Source organism: Lepisma saccharinum, chromosome 20 (genome assembly GCF_977018435.1).
Source record: "Lepisma saccharinum chromosome 20, izLepSacc3.1, whole genome shotgun sequence".
Lineage (NCBI taxonomy): Eukaryota > Metazoa > Arthropoda > Insecta > Zygentoma > Lepismatidae > Lepisma > Lepisma saccharinum.
In genome coordinates this window covers 27,688,936-27,703,815 of record NC_139248.1, presented here as the reverse complement: position 1 = coordinate 27,703,815, position 14,880 = coordinate 27,688,936, and the positions used below count along the sequence as shown (strand labels likewise).

The 14,880-nt window shown below is 41.1% G+C and overlaps 1 protein-coding gene across 12 annotated transcripts in view; it reads right to left on the bottom strand.

Annotated features, from left to right (window-relative positions):
- Positions 1-14,880, bottom strand: part of by (focal adhesion protein tensin) — an 826,913-nt gene that overhangs the window by 195,843 nt on the left and 616,190 nt on the right. For all 12 annotated transcript variants that reach the window (XM_083142275.1, XM_083142279.1, XM_083142284.1 and 9 more), the window contains 2 exons: positions 11,307-11,498; positions 6,955-7,124 (listed from right to left, as the gene is read on the bottom strand). In XM_083142275.1, coding sequence (XP_082998401.1) covers positions 6,955-7,124; positions 11,307-11,498 — 362 coding nt within the window. The remainder of the gene's footprint in view (positions 1-6,954; positions 7,125-11,306; positions 11,499-14,880) is intronic.

Sequence of the window (14,880 nt, the reverse complement as noted above, 5' to 3'; positions counted from 1 at the left end):
TTCGATTCTCGGTGGAGGCACATACTGGTTCGGACCCAACTTTTGTGACGTGATTTAATGGTGAATACCAGTTGCATGTTTTATATTTTCTTTTGAGGTGTCTGAAGGTTTTTTTTAGCTCTAGCTGTAATTTTATGCGCTTTCTCCTGACTAGATTAATTGAGATGATTCAGACATATGGGTAATGATGGGGGATGAAATAAATATTAAGCATCATGCCTATAATGACGTTTGAAATCCAAGACCTCTGTCACTTTTACAGCATCATAATACTTGATTTTAAAAGAAATATTGTGAATTCTATTTTCAGGAAATGATTTACAAGTAAATATTGTAATAATTTTTGAAGGGGCTTAACACCAAACCCCCCCTCAAATATGCCATTTATGAATACAGTACTGATTCCATTCAATATAACAATAATGTGAAATAATATCACTGTAATGTAACTGAAATATCACAAAACCTTACGGAAATATATCTGTAATGTTCCCCTGACATGTTTCTGCAATGTTACATTGACACTTTTCTGTAATGTTGCACTGACATGTTTCTGTAACATTACGAATGTTATATTAGATTCGCGGACATTTTCACATTGCTGAAACATACCTGAAACATCACTGAAATGTTTCGCAATGTTGCTGCAATGTTACAATGTTTCACAATGTTGCTGCAATGTTACACTGTTTCACGAGTTACGTATCCGTAACATATCTGAAACCATGTTGTGCTGTATGGGTTTTAACTGTAGGCCCAGTCCCGATTAGCCTTACTGTGCATAAAGCGGACCAAATCAGTCAATCAATATAACGCGAAAAAATGTCCAAGTGAAGTTTCCAAGAAACTGCCAAGCGAAAAAGTGCCTGTGTACGATAACATGTCCTAAACGTTCCATTTTTCACCGACAGAGGGCAGTGCTGATACAAGGCAGAGCGGAAACCCAGAACTGAGGCAGCAGCATGGTAGTTATAGTACAAACGTGGTTCTGCGGATCACAGAATCCGTAGCATGTCATGGCCAGCTTATTCGCCAGACCTCAACTGCATAGAAAATGCATGGGCATTCCTGAAGACGGTAAACGTCCAACGAACCACAGATCTTCCAACAGCTCACTGAAGCCACCATTCAGGAATGGGATCGTATTCCTCAGGATACAATGAACAAACAACCTGGTGCGAAGCATGCAACGTCGTGTAGAGAGGTGCACATCACATGCCCTTTTGTACATATCACATTATGGTACATTTCTTAGTACAGGGGTATCCTGAAACAACTGCAACAACGGTTGGATGCTGGTAGATATGATAAAAACAAGTAACTTTCCCTTAAAAGCATTGCCTTGAAAGCGTCTACTTTCTGCGGTACAAACTTTTAAAATCTATCCTGTATGTATGCAATCCAACACAGCAAAGATCGCTCAGTCCCTTGTTAAGAGAGACAATTTACAAACAACAACTTGGGAGTCCTACCTGAGCAAAATGCAAAAGGATAACGATACTTGGGATATAAAAAGACAGCATATTTACAAGCTGACAACAACGAAGAATTCCCAATAAATGTGAACTGGAATTGAAGACCTTTTATTCTAAAATGCCTACAGTATCTACACTGAAGTTAATGAAAGGGCACGCACAGAAATTAGACGAGCGGGAGGATACAGAAATGAATATTGTATTTCTTACGGAAGTGTTTTGTATTGTAACACATTTTTTCACTTTTGAAATTGTACGTCATTACTTCTACGGCAGGACTGGGTAATTTGTGCTATTTGTGGAAGAGCGCTCTCCTATGCAAAGAGGACGTTTGTAGGGGGGGAGAGAGAGAGGAGAGAGAGAGAGAGAGAGAGAGAGAGAGAGAGAGAGAGAGAGAGAGAGAGAGAGAGAGAGAGAGAGAGAGAGACAGACAGACATAGAGAGAGACAGACACAGGGAGAGAGACAGACAGAGAGAGAGAGAGACAGAGAGATACATAGTGAGAAGGGAGAGAGAGACAGAGATACATAGGGAGAAGGGGGAGAGAGAGGGGGGTGGAGAGAAAGTAAAAGAGAAAGAGAGGGTGGATGGAAAGAGAGAGAGAAAGGGGGAGGGGGAGAAAAAGAAAGAGGGGGTAAGAGGGAGAGGGAGAGAGAGAGAAAACAGAAGAGAGAGGGAGTGAAAGAAATGGAGGGAGCGAGAGAAAGTGAGAAAGAAATGGAGGAAGAGAGAAAGAAAGGGAGGAAGAGAGAAAGAGAGAGAGGAGGAGAGGGAGGGAGAAAGAGAGGGAAGAAAAGAAGATGTTTTTCATTTGTAAACGTTTTAGTTCACCATCTAGCAGTGATTCTCTGGGTACACCAGTGACAAGGCTCATGGAAGGAGATCAAAGTGGGTTTCGGTATCATAAAACTTCCAAACCATCCACACGGTTCCTCCGGAATACCAATCGTCTCAAATAGGACGCGCACAGCTGCTCCAATAAAGAACACGCCTCCTCGGGAGGAAACGTCCGCAGCATCCACGTGCCTCTGCAGCCAGCAGATACATCGGTCACCCCTGAGGAATCAAAGCACTCCGCCGCATGCATTTAACGTGGAGAAGGCGGCGCCGAGGCAACGCCATGGGATCTCCCGGCAAGGAGAAGGGTTGGCACAGACGCAGCAGCCGTTCTTCGACGTTCTTCTCCTCAAGATGCGACAAGTCTCCGGCGGGTGTCGGGTTTCATCTGGGGATGCTTCATCTGCGCCACGTGACACGCAACGGGAGGGTTGGGAACGGAATGGAGGTCCATTCACATCCGGGTCGCAGTGTTTCAGTCTCCGAATCAGATAACTTGCATACTCCCAAAACTTTAGCGAGACTGAATCCACTTCAGTGGAATTCAAACAGCTGAAATGAAATTGTACGGCAAATCCAACCTGGAAACCATATATATATAGTGAATGTCACGAATAAAAGAACAAAATCACTTCGCAGAGGGATGGAAAAAAGGATTCATGTCAGACATACTTTGTTTCGATAGTTGAAGGACATCGGCACCTCCTGTATCTCATCTTACTGAAAAACAAGTTAGATTGTTTTTTTCTTGTTTTGTTTTAATGGGACTGATACCCCCCGCCGATTGACAGAACATACATCAAACGAATCGGCCTACAGGGCCAAAGGGTAAGCTCATCCAAATCTTTGAACATAACGATATGGAATCCCCGTTTAGATGGATATCGGGTGTGGGATTCGAGATCCTGATATTGAATCCCGTTTTCGGATGTTGAATGAATGAATGAATGATTTGATTTATTTCACTTCGCGTTTCTGCCAATTTAGGCTAATTGCTAAGACGAGGATGAATGGCAATAAGATGAAATAGATAAGGCACAAACACATGAGAACAGCACACAAGTCTATGGGACTTATGTTCCAGACGCCAGAGCATCGTTAGTCTGCTAAATGCAGTCCAGGGTGTACTACGTAGAAGGGAGGTTGACGATTGTGTCTTGAGGAAGAGTCACACCTCGGTTCGGATATTGGATGCAGGTTTCGGATACAGTGTTCGAGATTCGAATGTTGAATCAAGGTTTCGGATATTGAATTCGGAATTCGCTTACAGGATTCGAGATTCGGATGCAGGGTTCGATACTCGGATATTGGATACGGAATTCACTTGCAGGATTCAAGATTCGGTTAATGGATCCGGGATTCCGATACAGGATTCGTGATTCGGATATTGGATCCGGAATTCGCTTACAGGATTCAAGATTCGGTTTCTGGATCCGGGATTCGGATACAGGATTCGTGATTCGGATATTGGATCCGGAATTCGCTTACAGGATTCGAGATTCGGATATTGGATACGGAATTCACTTGCAGGATTCAAGATTCGGTTACTGGATCCGGGATTCCGATACAGGATTCGTGATTCGGATATTGGATCCGGGATTCGCTTACAGGATTCAAGATTCGGTTTCTGGATCCGGGATTCGGATACAGGATTCGAGATTCGGATATTGGATCAGGAATTTGCTTACAGGATTCGAGATTCGGATATTGGATCCGGGATTCGGATACAGGATTCGAGATTCGGATATTGGATCCGGAATTTGCTTACAGGATTCGAGATTCGGATATTGGATCGGGAATTCACTTACAGGATTCGAGATTCGGATATTGGATCCGGAATTTCCTTACAGGATTCGAGATTCGGATATTGGATCGGGAATTCACTTACAGGATTCGAGATTCGGATATTGGATCCGAGATTCGGATACAGGATTCGAGATTCGGATACAGGATTCGAGATTCGAATGTTGGACCAAGGTTTCGGATATTGGTTTCGGGAATCGGACACAGAATTCGAGATTCGTATATTGTATATGGGATTCTGATATGGGATCTGTGTGTTCGGAATTCTGACATTGGGGCCAGGTTTCGGATATCTCGGATGCAGGATTCTACTCTAATTCAGATTCGAAATTCAGCAACCCATCATTTTAGACAGTCACAGTCTTCCAGGCGGATGAAAATTTCAATATTCAGCAAATAACACTTGCAGATGGCAGCACTGATCTAGAGAAACGACTTCCGACAGGCGGAGCGTGCTGCTGGTTGCAATGTGGCCGCCAGTTGGTCCAGACGAAGATCCATGTTGTGGCGTTTGTGTGAAAGCTGCCGGGTTCTTCAGGGGAAGATTGACAGGCGGCCGGTCCCCTGTCACACTTCGAGAGGGGCGGGGGTTTTAAAGGAGGGCAAAATAAACACAGAGGGACAGAGCTTCCTAAACAAATACCGAGTGGCGTATCTTTGTATGAGGGATAGACAAATCATTTTTCTCTTTTGATACTGCCGACAATAGTGTCATCTAAGCTTTACAAAGATAAAGATGTTTCCGCACCGTTCCCGAGAAAAAGATAAGTATCCACAGTTGAGTGGACCAAGGTTCAGTTAAAAAATTTCATTCATTTGAAGCACAGCAAACTGAAGGGAAATTCCAACACGACGGACAGTCCTATTGCGTGCATTGCTCTAACAAATCCATCCACTGTACACAATGCAGAAAAGAAGTTTATTGTTGATTAACTGATCTGCGTTATTTTACTTCGCTTTTCTGCCATTTTCGGCTAATCGGAATAATGTTTTGGCATACGCAGGGGACTTGTATTATTATAGAAACTTGCTAGCTTGACCAAGACTCGAACCCAGTGCTCTTGCATAGAGTGCCACCCAGTGGCGGATCCAGACGTTAAATTGCGAGGGGCGAATTTCAGTCGGGTACCTCACCTCACCGGGAATCGACAGGAACCAAGCTGGTTTCCATGTTCTACACATTAGAGTACTGTTTTGCTAAAACAATACGGGACTGGAATACATTGTTCTCGTAATCATAATGCCTCTCATTGCCACAGTGTAAACAGAATGATCAGATATGAGAAATAAAGTGAATAAGCATAGAAAAAAAAAAAAAGATGAGTACTTTCCAAAAATATATGCATGAAAGGGCAACTTGTTTCACAGTAAGTGAACCTTTACTTGTGAGACACTTGCTTTGGATCCCCCACCCACCCACACACATACGCACGAAATATATTTCTAGATGCGTGTCTATGAGTAACCTGCGTAACCGGCAACCACCCCGACGTGGAGGCTGGTACGAATTACTTCTATAAACGGACAAACTGTTTGTTTTTACTAGAGTTTAAAGTCGAATCCTAACCACAAAGAGCCGGTAACGAACCCGGGACACCTTGATTACAAGGCGACGGCGTTACTAAGCCAATATAAATATCAATGACGCACCACCACCAGAGGAGCTTCGTTCTTTAGTTTTTAATAATATCTGAAAGCATATAAACTTGAATTATAAACCACCTGCATGCTATGAAACGAATTAAGCTTTGAACCCAGAAGTCATAGTGAGACTGGAGCTTTATTCTATTGCGTGCGTCACGTTAACCGCAGGACCTCGAAGGACATGATCCATATAGTATCAATAGTTTATCGCTATAGGAAAACATCCAGCATCGAAGTCATGTCACATGATCGATTTCCCCATGGTAAACTCTCGCGTGCTAAAAATAGCTCGTAACGTAAAGCAGTCGTTCCAGACAGACCGTATCAAGAAATATATTTCGAGGGGGCGGGTCCGAACAAAGATTCTCCGAAATAATAATAATAATATAAATGTTTAAATTAATTGTCCTATTCATGTGCAAATTAATATTGTATTATTTCATAAATATCTATAAAAAAGACGGTATAAGAATAAAGATTAGATAAAGTTAAGATCGCCAAAATTTGCATAAAAACACCTGTCCTGACAAGGAAATTAATGTCAAAAAGATAAAGGATTAAATATTTATTGAATAACCAAAAAAAATGTTAGATCCAGTTGACGAAAAGCAAAGTTCCTGATTAATATTTTATGCACATTATTACAAGTAGTAGTGTACATAAATATATTTTAGTACTGTAATTCAAAGCCGTATGTTCCCAATATAATTCTTGCCTTTTACAAGGTTCGACAGAAATAAATAAACCTCGATATTTTCATTATATAATTACATTTTCTTTCTGTGGGGTCCGGACCCCCTGAACCCCCCGATATACGTCCTTGGATCCAGACGAATATTAAAATGCAACCTTTAACAAAGGTAATAGAGGGTGACTTCAATTTCCTACTTAGTTAATGTCAATATTTGATATAGTACAAAAAATGGGGGGTTGAATAACTCAAGAACAGAGAGCGCTCCACGCAAAAAACTGAAAAAGGGGGAAAATAAAATACATGTTTTCTTCTGCCGCTCTGATTGAGTGACATCAAAGAAGAAATCAAGACAGATTTATGTAGAATGCAAGAACACAACACGCAATGTCGGCTGGCATGTAGACGAAGCCTACAATTTACCGTCTTCGAAAGTGACTGATTCCTTGGTAAAATAACCGAAAGAAAAATATCGAACAGCTCAATCGTATCCTGCGTACCCACCTCGCGTGCAACACGGCGATGTGGTGCGGGTTGCCGCTGAGCCAGGAGTCAATGTCCTTGCACACGCTGCACAGCCTCTCGAGGGGAGGCGCTAGGTCGGCCGGCCAGCCGAGTTCCCGGACGTGAGGGTGGCATCGAGCTGCGCGGCGAGGCTCTGACAAATTGAACACCTGCAAAGGAAAAAAAAAGCGTGTAATTTCTAACATGTCATGCATTTTTAAGAAAAGCCACTGTTTACACACTTATGCAAATAAGCGAAACATATGATCGATTCCACATCTTTGGGGAACTGGAAAAAAGATAAATTATCACGTGTTATGGAATACCAGCAGATATCACATACATGTTATACAAGCTAACACACAATGTTAGGAAATTATTGACAGTTTTGAGATATCAATACTAACAGCTACGCTCTGATGCAGTAATCTTTGGTGCAAGCAAACGAAAGCAAATCCTCTGCACAAGTAGTGCCCCGAGATGGCTGGACCGTACTAGAGGGCTTCTGTCAGCCATTTGCAGCAGTGCGAACTTCCTTGCTTCGCCTTCTCGCTTTCTCCCCTTCTACTGTTATGCGCGCCCTTGCTCCACAGATTGCCGGAACAGAGTGAAGTATTAACGGGAAAAAGGGGGAGTCACACCCCCTCCCCCCTTCCAGAACTAATATCCCTGGTAAGGAATATGAATCTCCAGTCCTGCCAGACAGGACTCCATTCCTCCCATAACAATGTAAGTAATACATGTTAACACACGTGACTAGAAAAATGTGTAATAAATGTAATGAAAAAATAATGTTCATAGGATAGGAAAATTTATAAATTTCGTTTCGTAACTGTACAGGAAGACGAAGCTGAAGAACTCTCTCTGGATCTCATACACACATACACATACGTGTGTATGTATGTGCTTTGCCAGATTTGTCGTTCCGGGGAACTGCGTTAAAATACATGCCTTGACACCGGGAAACCAAATCGTCCCTTTAGAACATTTTTCTTGGTTTCCTGGAAAATATTCATCCAAAATGCAGCAGAAAATAATTAAATAATGCCCTGGCAAAATTTTCAACTTATTCTAGAAAGTTCCCCAAACAGTGGAAAATTCTCGTAAACAGTGTGTGAATTAGTTCCCATCAAGCATTCCAGGTGGCAGCACAAATGCAAAAGTGTGTAACGATCTGCCAGAAGATGGCTTCAAAATCAAACGTATCATGCTATGTACTGGGATTAGATAAAGGGTTAGAAAGCAAACTACGTATACATCAAATACGAGGGCCTCCGACATAGGGCGCCTGTCAGGTTGCTCGATATTAAAATCTCGCAAGCCGTGTGGAGTGTATGTGTGCATATAGGAGAACCGCTGTGGCTCAGTCAGTAGAGCGTTCCACTGCTACTAGATAGACACGAGTTCGATTCCCGGGGTAGATTATTTCAGGTGCTGCTCTGGGGTTCACCCAGCCTCTAATAACTGGCTATCCTGGGAAGGGGGGGGGGTATAGTCGGCCGGTGCGTGGTTCTGATCGAGACTGTGAATGTGTGAGGCCCTATCTCCACCCACAAAGGGTGGTTTATTATTTTTGCATAACGTAATTTGACAAAAAAAAATCCGTTCTTTATTTTTCTACTATTTCCCTATAATAAATTGTCGGCATAAGTAACCTCGCTTATTTTATCTACTGAGCAAATAGTTCATTGAGAGAGAGAGAGAGAGAGAGAAAGGGGAGGGGAGGGGGGATCACAAACATCTTTCATAACCTACTATTTATCTCTCTCCATTTTAATTACTATTCTTGATTCAGAATGAATATGGGTGTAAGGTGCTCTGCCCCCGTGAGGTACTTCTAGGGGGTAAAATGTACGTTGCCCCCACCCTTAAGTTTGCGCCAAAGTTACTTAGTATCTTCTCTATTTTCCATGTACATTTTTCCTTGTCGACGTCATTAGAATGTATTTTCATGAATAAACTTTTTCTCACTTCATAATTTTACGTTCGTTTTTTTTTTTTTTTTTTTTGGTGGGGGGTGAAATAAACCACAAAACCACTACCTTCTAACCATCTCCAAGCAGTAACAGGATAATTTGAATTCAAGTCTCGAATTTACGTACTAGATGGCGCTGGTCAGACTCATTTCCTGTTCCCGTCCAGGAATAGCTACTCCACCACTACGCCAGGAGTGACTGCTCAATTAGTTACCGTTTTTCCCGCCGTTAAAAGCGCCTGCTTCAAAAATAACTCACGCAGCCATAAAGTAGCATTAACACGAGCACGGATACATTAAATCTTCCACACGGCAGAAAATAGTGTTAAGTCGTTATAATTCGGGTAGAATACACGGAAGAGTTATAGCTATTACGGTGATGTTTTTCACTGTTGCCAGATCCTTGATATAATTCTCTTGATGTATGGCCCGTATTTACAGCACTGAAATAGAGCTTTCTCTTGAGACCCCAAATACTTTTTTCGGCACGAATAAATGCCCCAGTTTCGAAAGAGTATGGAGGAACACAAGAGAAGAAAAAAAATGTAAATTTTTAAAAAGGGAAACAGATAGTGTCTTGATTTTTAATTTTTGTTATTTAGCGTCACTTTTCTGCCACTATTGGCTAATCGCGACGATGAGGATGAGTGATGATATGATGGTGAGACACTCACAAAGAACACCCATGCCAAGGCAGAGATTCGAACCCGGGACCACAGGCGCCGCATTCTCGTAAAGTATTGACGTTCAGTGATTATTTATTAAAAATTTTTAGATAAGGTCCCGAATCTAATTCTCTGGTCATTACAACAACCCTGATCTTCATTTTAAGTTAACTTTATGCACAAATAGGCTAATCGGGATTTGATAAACAGTTTAGAGAGGAATCCGAACTACTGTGTGCATCCAATGGATATGGAACGTGGAACCCTTTGATTGCAAAACGATGACCACTACGCCATCAGAGAGGGATTCCCTTTCTTTATTCCATTTTTTTTGTTGCTTCATGAATTACATCGTCGCGGTTAGCTTAAAATACAGAAAAGCGATGCAGGTAATAGTGCACTTTTTCCTTCATAATGATTTTATTGATTTGATTTCATCAATTTCGTATCAACGAGCTGACTCCCCCCAAACCCTACATTATGGTGGACACCTACACGCAGAACTCAGAATGCACCAAATCAAGACTGATGCATTTTCGGAGCATCAATTGACATAGTTAAATGTGTAATTTTGGTTGGTGTGAAGTGAAAGCGTCTGATAGTCTAAATCGATGCATTTTTAGTGCACCACACAGAAAAAACCGTTGCTCATTAAAAGCACCCGGTAAAACTATCAAAGCCGAGAAACGGATATCTTCAAATTTACAGGAGAAAGTACTTACGGAATTGACTTTCTGTGTAATTACGGAATGTCGAAGAACTGTTTTCTCGCATTTTTCAATGTATTTCGCCGCAAAATCATGTATTTTTCAATAATAATGTCCGTCCGATGCACGAAAGCTGTTGCTTGCATTTCCATCCATGTACTTGAACCGGATGTTGAGAGCATCTGATGACGTAATCCCCGGTAAGTGTTTCCAAACACACATTTTTTACACTATATTGCCCAACGTAAAGCAACCTAAACTAACCTTACCGTGATGGTGCGTGGGGCTATCGTGAATGGTTTTTGGGGCTATTCGTGGATGGTTATACGATCCAGAATGGTTTTTGGGGCTATGCGGGAATGGTTTATGCGGGAATGGATTTTAGGGCTATTAGTGGATGGTCATACTATCCCGAATGATTTTTGGGGCTATGCGGGAATGGATTTTAGGGCTATTAGTGGATGGTTATACGATCCAGAATGGTTTTTGGGGCTATGCGTGAATGGTTTTTGGGGCTATGCATGAATGGTTTTTGGGGCTATGCGGGAATGGTTTTCGGGTCTATGCGGGAATTTTTCTGTTAAGAACGTTGAAACACTTCTTTGCCGTTTGAAACACAACACTAGTCAAGATTTGCCCGTCATTTTGCGTGTTCAGGAAGCGAAAAAAGAACGAACAATAATTACTCGATATGTCGACAATAAATTCTAATTTCGTTAAAAAAAAGCGAAATCCCTTGTTAAACAATCTTTCGCAATGCAGAATAGGTAATTACGAATGTCAACAATTACAGAATAAACGAGTTACAGACATTTCCCGGCTTTGATAGCTTTACCAAGTTCCCTTTAATTCATGTTAAATCGTTATAATAATATCAATTATAGCATTGAGTGACGTCATTCTTGACGGGAGAGTGACGTCATTCTTGACTGGAATGTGTAAAATAACACTTGCTTTAGCGTGTCCACTGCACTGTCGCCACACAGCAAGTGGAAAATCACTCACCATATAATTCTCCCCATGTTTGGTCTTCAACATGTGCGCCGCCTGCTGCAGGCCCTGTCGGTACGTCAAGTTGGCGATGTCTGCCGGGAAAGACAACGCTATAATCCTCTCGGTGACGTACGTCAGGTCCATGCTGTGCTCCGAGTCACGTGGCCTCAGCTTCGGTCTCGCCGGCCGCGTCTGGGTCACAGCCTGAAAGCAGACAGAGAAATCGTTAGTCGGGCATGCCTGCTGACATAATTGCATACGTTACAGGATAACCATCTTGACATTTGTCGGGACGAGCGGATATGAAAAAGTGATGAGGCATGCACGTCTGAGAGTGAAAAAGGTACCCACAGGATAAAAAAAATAATGCTTTATACTTAACTGAAACTAAGTATTCTACAGAGTGGGCTACGAAAAAGTGGACCCAGATTGAAACAAGAGCAATTGGATACTGCGTTACTATTATTTATTACCAGCTGATTAGCCGGCGTTGCCCGGGTGTTTATTTATCCCATTCTTCTATTAGACAGAAAAATAATGAATTCTAACTATAGCGTAAAATGTAACTAATTTTATTTACAGGTAGTTAAAAGTATAACTACAGTATACAAATTATAAAGTAAAATATTTTACAAATTCACTAAAATATTAATTTAACTCAAAACTTGATTATAAAATACATTTTTAGTTTCACCACCAGGAGCAAGAATAAATAAATTGAACGGCATTGGGAGTGTCGCTACTCATCTTAGCGACCCCGAAAACTATGGATTCCACATTAATATCGGCCAGGGGTGTCCTACCCCCATAGTATTTCTTTCCAGATTGCAAGTGATATGTGTACCAAGTTTGGTTGAAATTGCTCCAGGCGTTCCAGAGTTATGCCGGAACAAACATACATACATATATACACACATACATCCATTTCTACACAATAATAATAACAGTTTTTCTAAAGGTTTGGTAACGTACTCCCCCGTCATAAAGAGGTGCTTGAAATCTTCCCCGTTTAAAGGTACAATAATAAACCGTGAAGTCGGGATACTTATTCGTGGCCAAGGGACTCCCGATGGTAACGTAATCGTCTTATAATCAAGGGGTTCTGGCTTCGATACCCCGTGGATCGAATCCCATTTTAAACTGTGTGTCCAGTCCCGATTAGGCTATCTGTACATAGTCTTAAAAACTCACACAACTCTACTATTCAATGACTTGAGTTTTAAGTCCACTTTATGCACATACAGGCTATTCGGAGCGATCCACCATGTGCTCGAACCCGTGACCTCTTGATTACAAGGTTACGACGTTATCAGTACTATTCATATTACAATAAATTTACAAATGACATCCTGTAATGTTTTAACATTAGCTATACTTACAGCAAAATTAGAATAAAAATACGGATTCCAGTTGTGAAGAAATAATTAGTGTGCCTCTCTGCAAATACCTTCTTGTGAAATTTTGTGTCGTTTGGAAGACGCATTACAATATTCGAAATTCTTTCGTGTAATTTACTTTCACTGTTGTTCAGATACCCGTGGTAGATCATAGGCTTAAAGTATCACGAAACTATAATAAATATCATTATCAATATCTCAAGAAATCCGCACGAAGAATCACTTGAATGCTCCTGAAAAAATTCCGAACAACCTGCATTTTTCAGACTTTGGAATATCGTATTGATTTCTTCAAACGAAGGGAACACCTGTTCTATCAGATAAATGTATTCCAAAAAATCATAGTAGAGCCGGGGGCAAATTTAATAGTAGGCAAAGCGTTCACTGTCGTTTCATTCACACTCTGTGTGGTTCTAGGAATAGGAAATGTATACCTAGGTAGAGGCTGAAGGAGAAGTTGATTTCACAGTAACTCAAGCTTTTCATTGAATTCTTGAAACTGGCATTGCGAAAATCAAACACTCGTAATGGACAATTTGTCAACTATTTTATTTGGCACCTCCTGACGACAATCATTATTTAATATTCCCGGAGTTGTTCAGGTTTTGGAGAATATTTATGAAACTTCCCGACTTCGTAATCTGTAGGATCTCTTCATTATAATGTACAACGAACTCCAACCCCCCGTCATTCAACCATTGCTTTCCAATCAGGAAATATTCAGAATCATCAGAGGAATACAGTGTCAGACACCACTTAAGCTCTTCCTGGTCATCAGCAGCATAAACGTGTAAACAGACTCAATCCAGGAAGAGCCAGGCCTGACTCTGCATTTGTTTAGTAAATTGAATTTGAATAAATGTCTGGGAGGCAGGGAGATCGAGAGGTCAGTTCTAATTCAGTCTTGGAGGAGCAAGTTACGATAGAGAGAGAAGGACGATTCTAGGGAGAGCGTGTTGACGCTAGTCTCAAGTCAGACTCTACGTACAGTCACAAGCATAACCTCTCACGGCAGATCTTCAGTTGCAGTACAGAGACACGTATGTCCTTTCATTAACCATGCTGATCCAATCTGCATGGGTTTAAAACTCAAGAGTTGTGTATTGCCTGCCATTCAAGTACCTCTTGCTCTATACCAGTGGTTTCCAACTTCAAAAGGTCCGAGCCAAAATTATATCCAGCTGTTGATTGGTGGGCCACATTTTTTTTTTTTTGTGGGGGGATTAAAAATTACAAAAATTGTAAGTACTGAACTGAAAATGTAGTAGCTACTTTCGCATGACCTAAATTTCTAAAATGAGGCAATAAAAACAATGGAATCACAAATCAAAATTGTATAATTACAATTTATTTCACAAAAAACCAATACTTATGGATGAATTTAAAGAAATGAAAAACACACCATACAAATGAGAATCCTTCATAGTAAGTCTTCAAATGAGAATCCTTCATAGTAAGTCTTCAATGTGAAAATTGAGGCCGATCTGCTTCTTTTAAAGTTGGAATGTCCACTTGAATTTCTGTATTTGAAAGTCTTGGAAGGTGAAGCAGTGAAGCATCTGCCAGTCGGCTTTTGTAGCGATTCTTGATTAACTTCATTGAAGAAAAAAAAACTTTCACACGTGTATGTGCTGCCGAACATCGATGTCATTTTTTGTCCAAAACTACGAAGGTTTTTTCCTTTGAAAGATATTTGAAAATCTCTGGCCCCTTTTCTTGCCTAGGTTGAAGGAACACATCGCCTTGCAAATCACGCAATTCAAGTTGGAGAGAAGCTATTTTCATTTTCAATCTTACGTTTTTTGGAGATATTGCTCATTTCGATATTTGCACAAACTTGAACAATCAGTCGCAGTACAATCCGAGTTGGAGCACTGGAAATCTCTTCGTATTTCGTGCGTAGTAAAACAGATCTCTATAGCGCCGCTCTGCAGTTTGTTTCTAAACACAAAGAGTGAATGAAGCATTCGCGGAAGCTGTGGAGTTCATTCCGCAGAAGAATCTAATGATCATTATTGACTGCCAAATCAATTTTACCTGTGATATTGTCTTTCTTCACAGAGCTTTCGTTCCTTCAGTAAAAATAGAACGTATTTTAATAAAAATAAATAAAATTAAGGTTTTTTGCAAACTGGCTTCGGGGGCCGCAAAAAAAGGCAACGGGGGCCGCCAGTTGGAAGCCCCTGCTC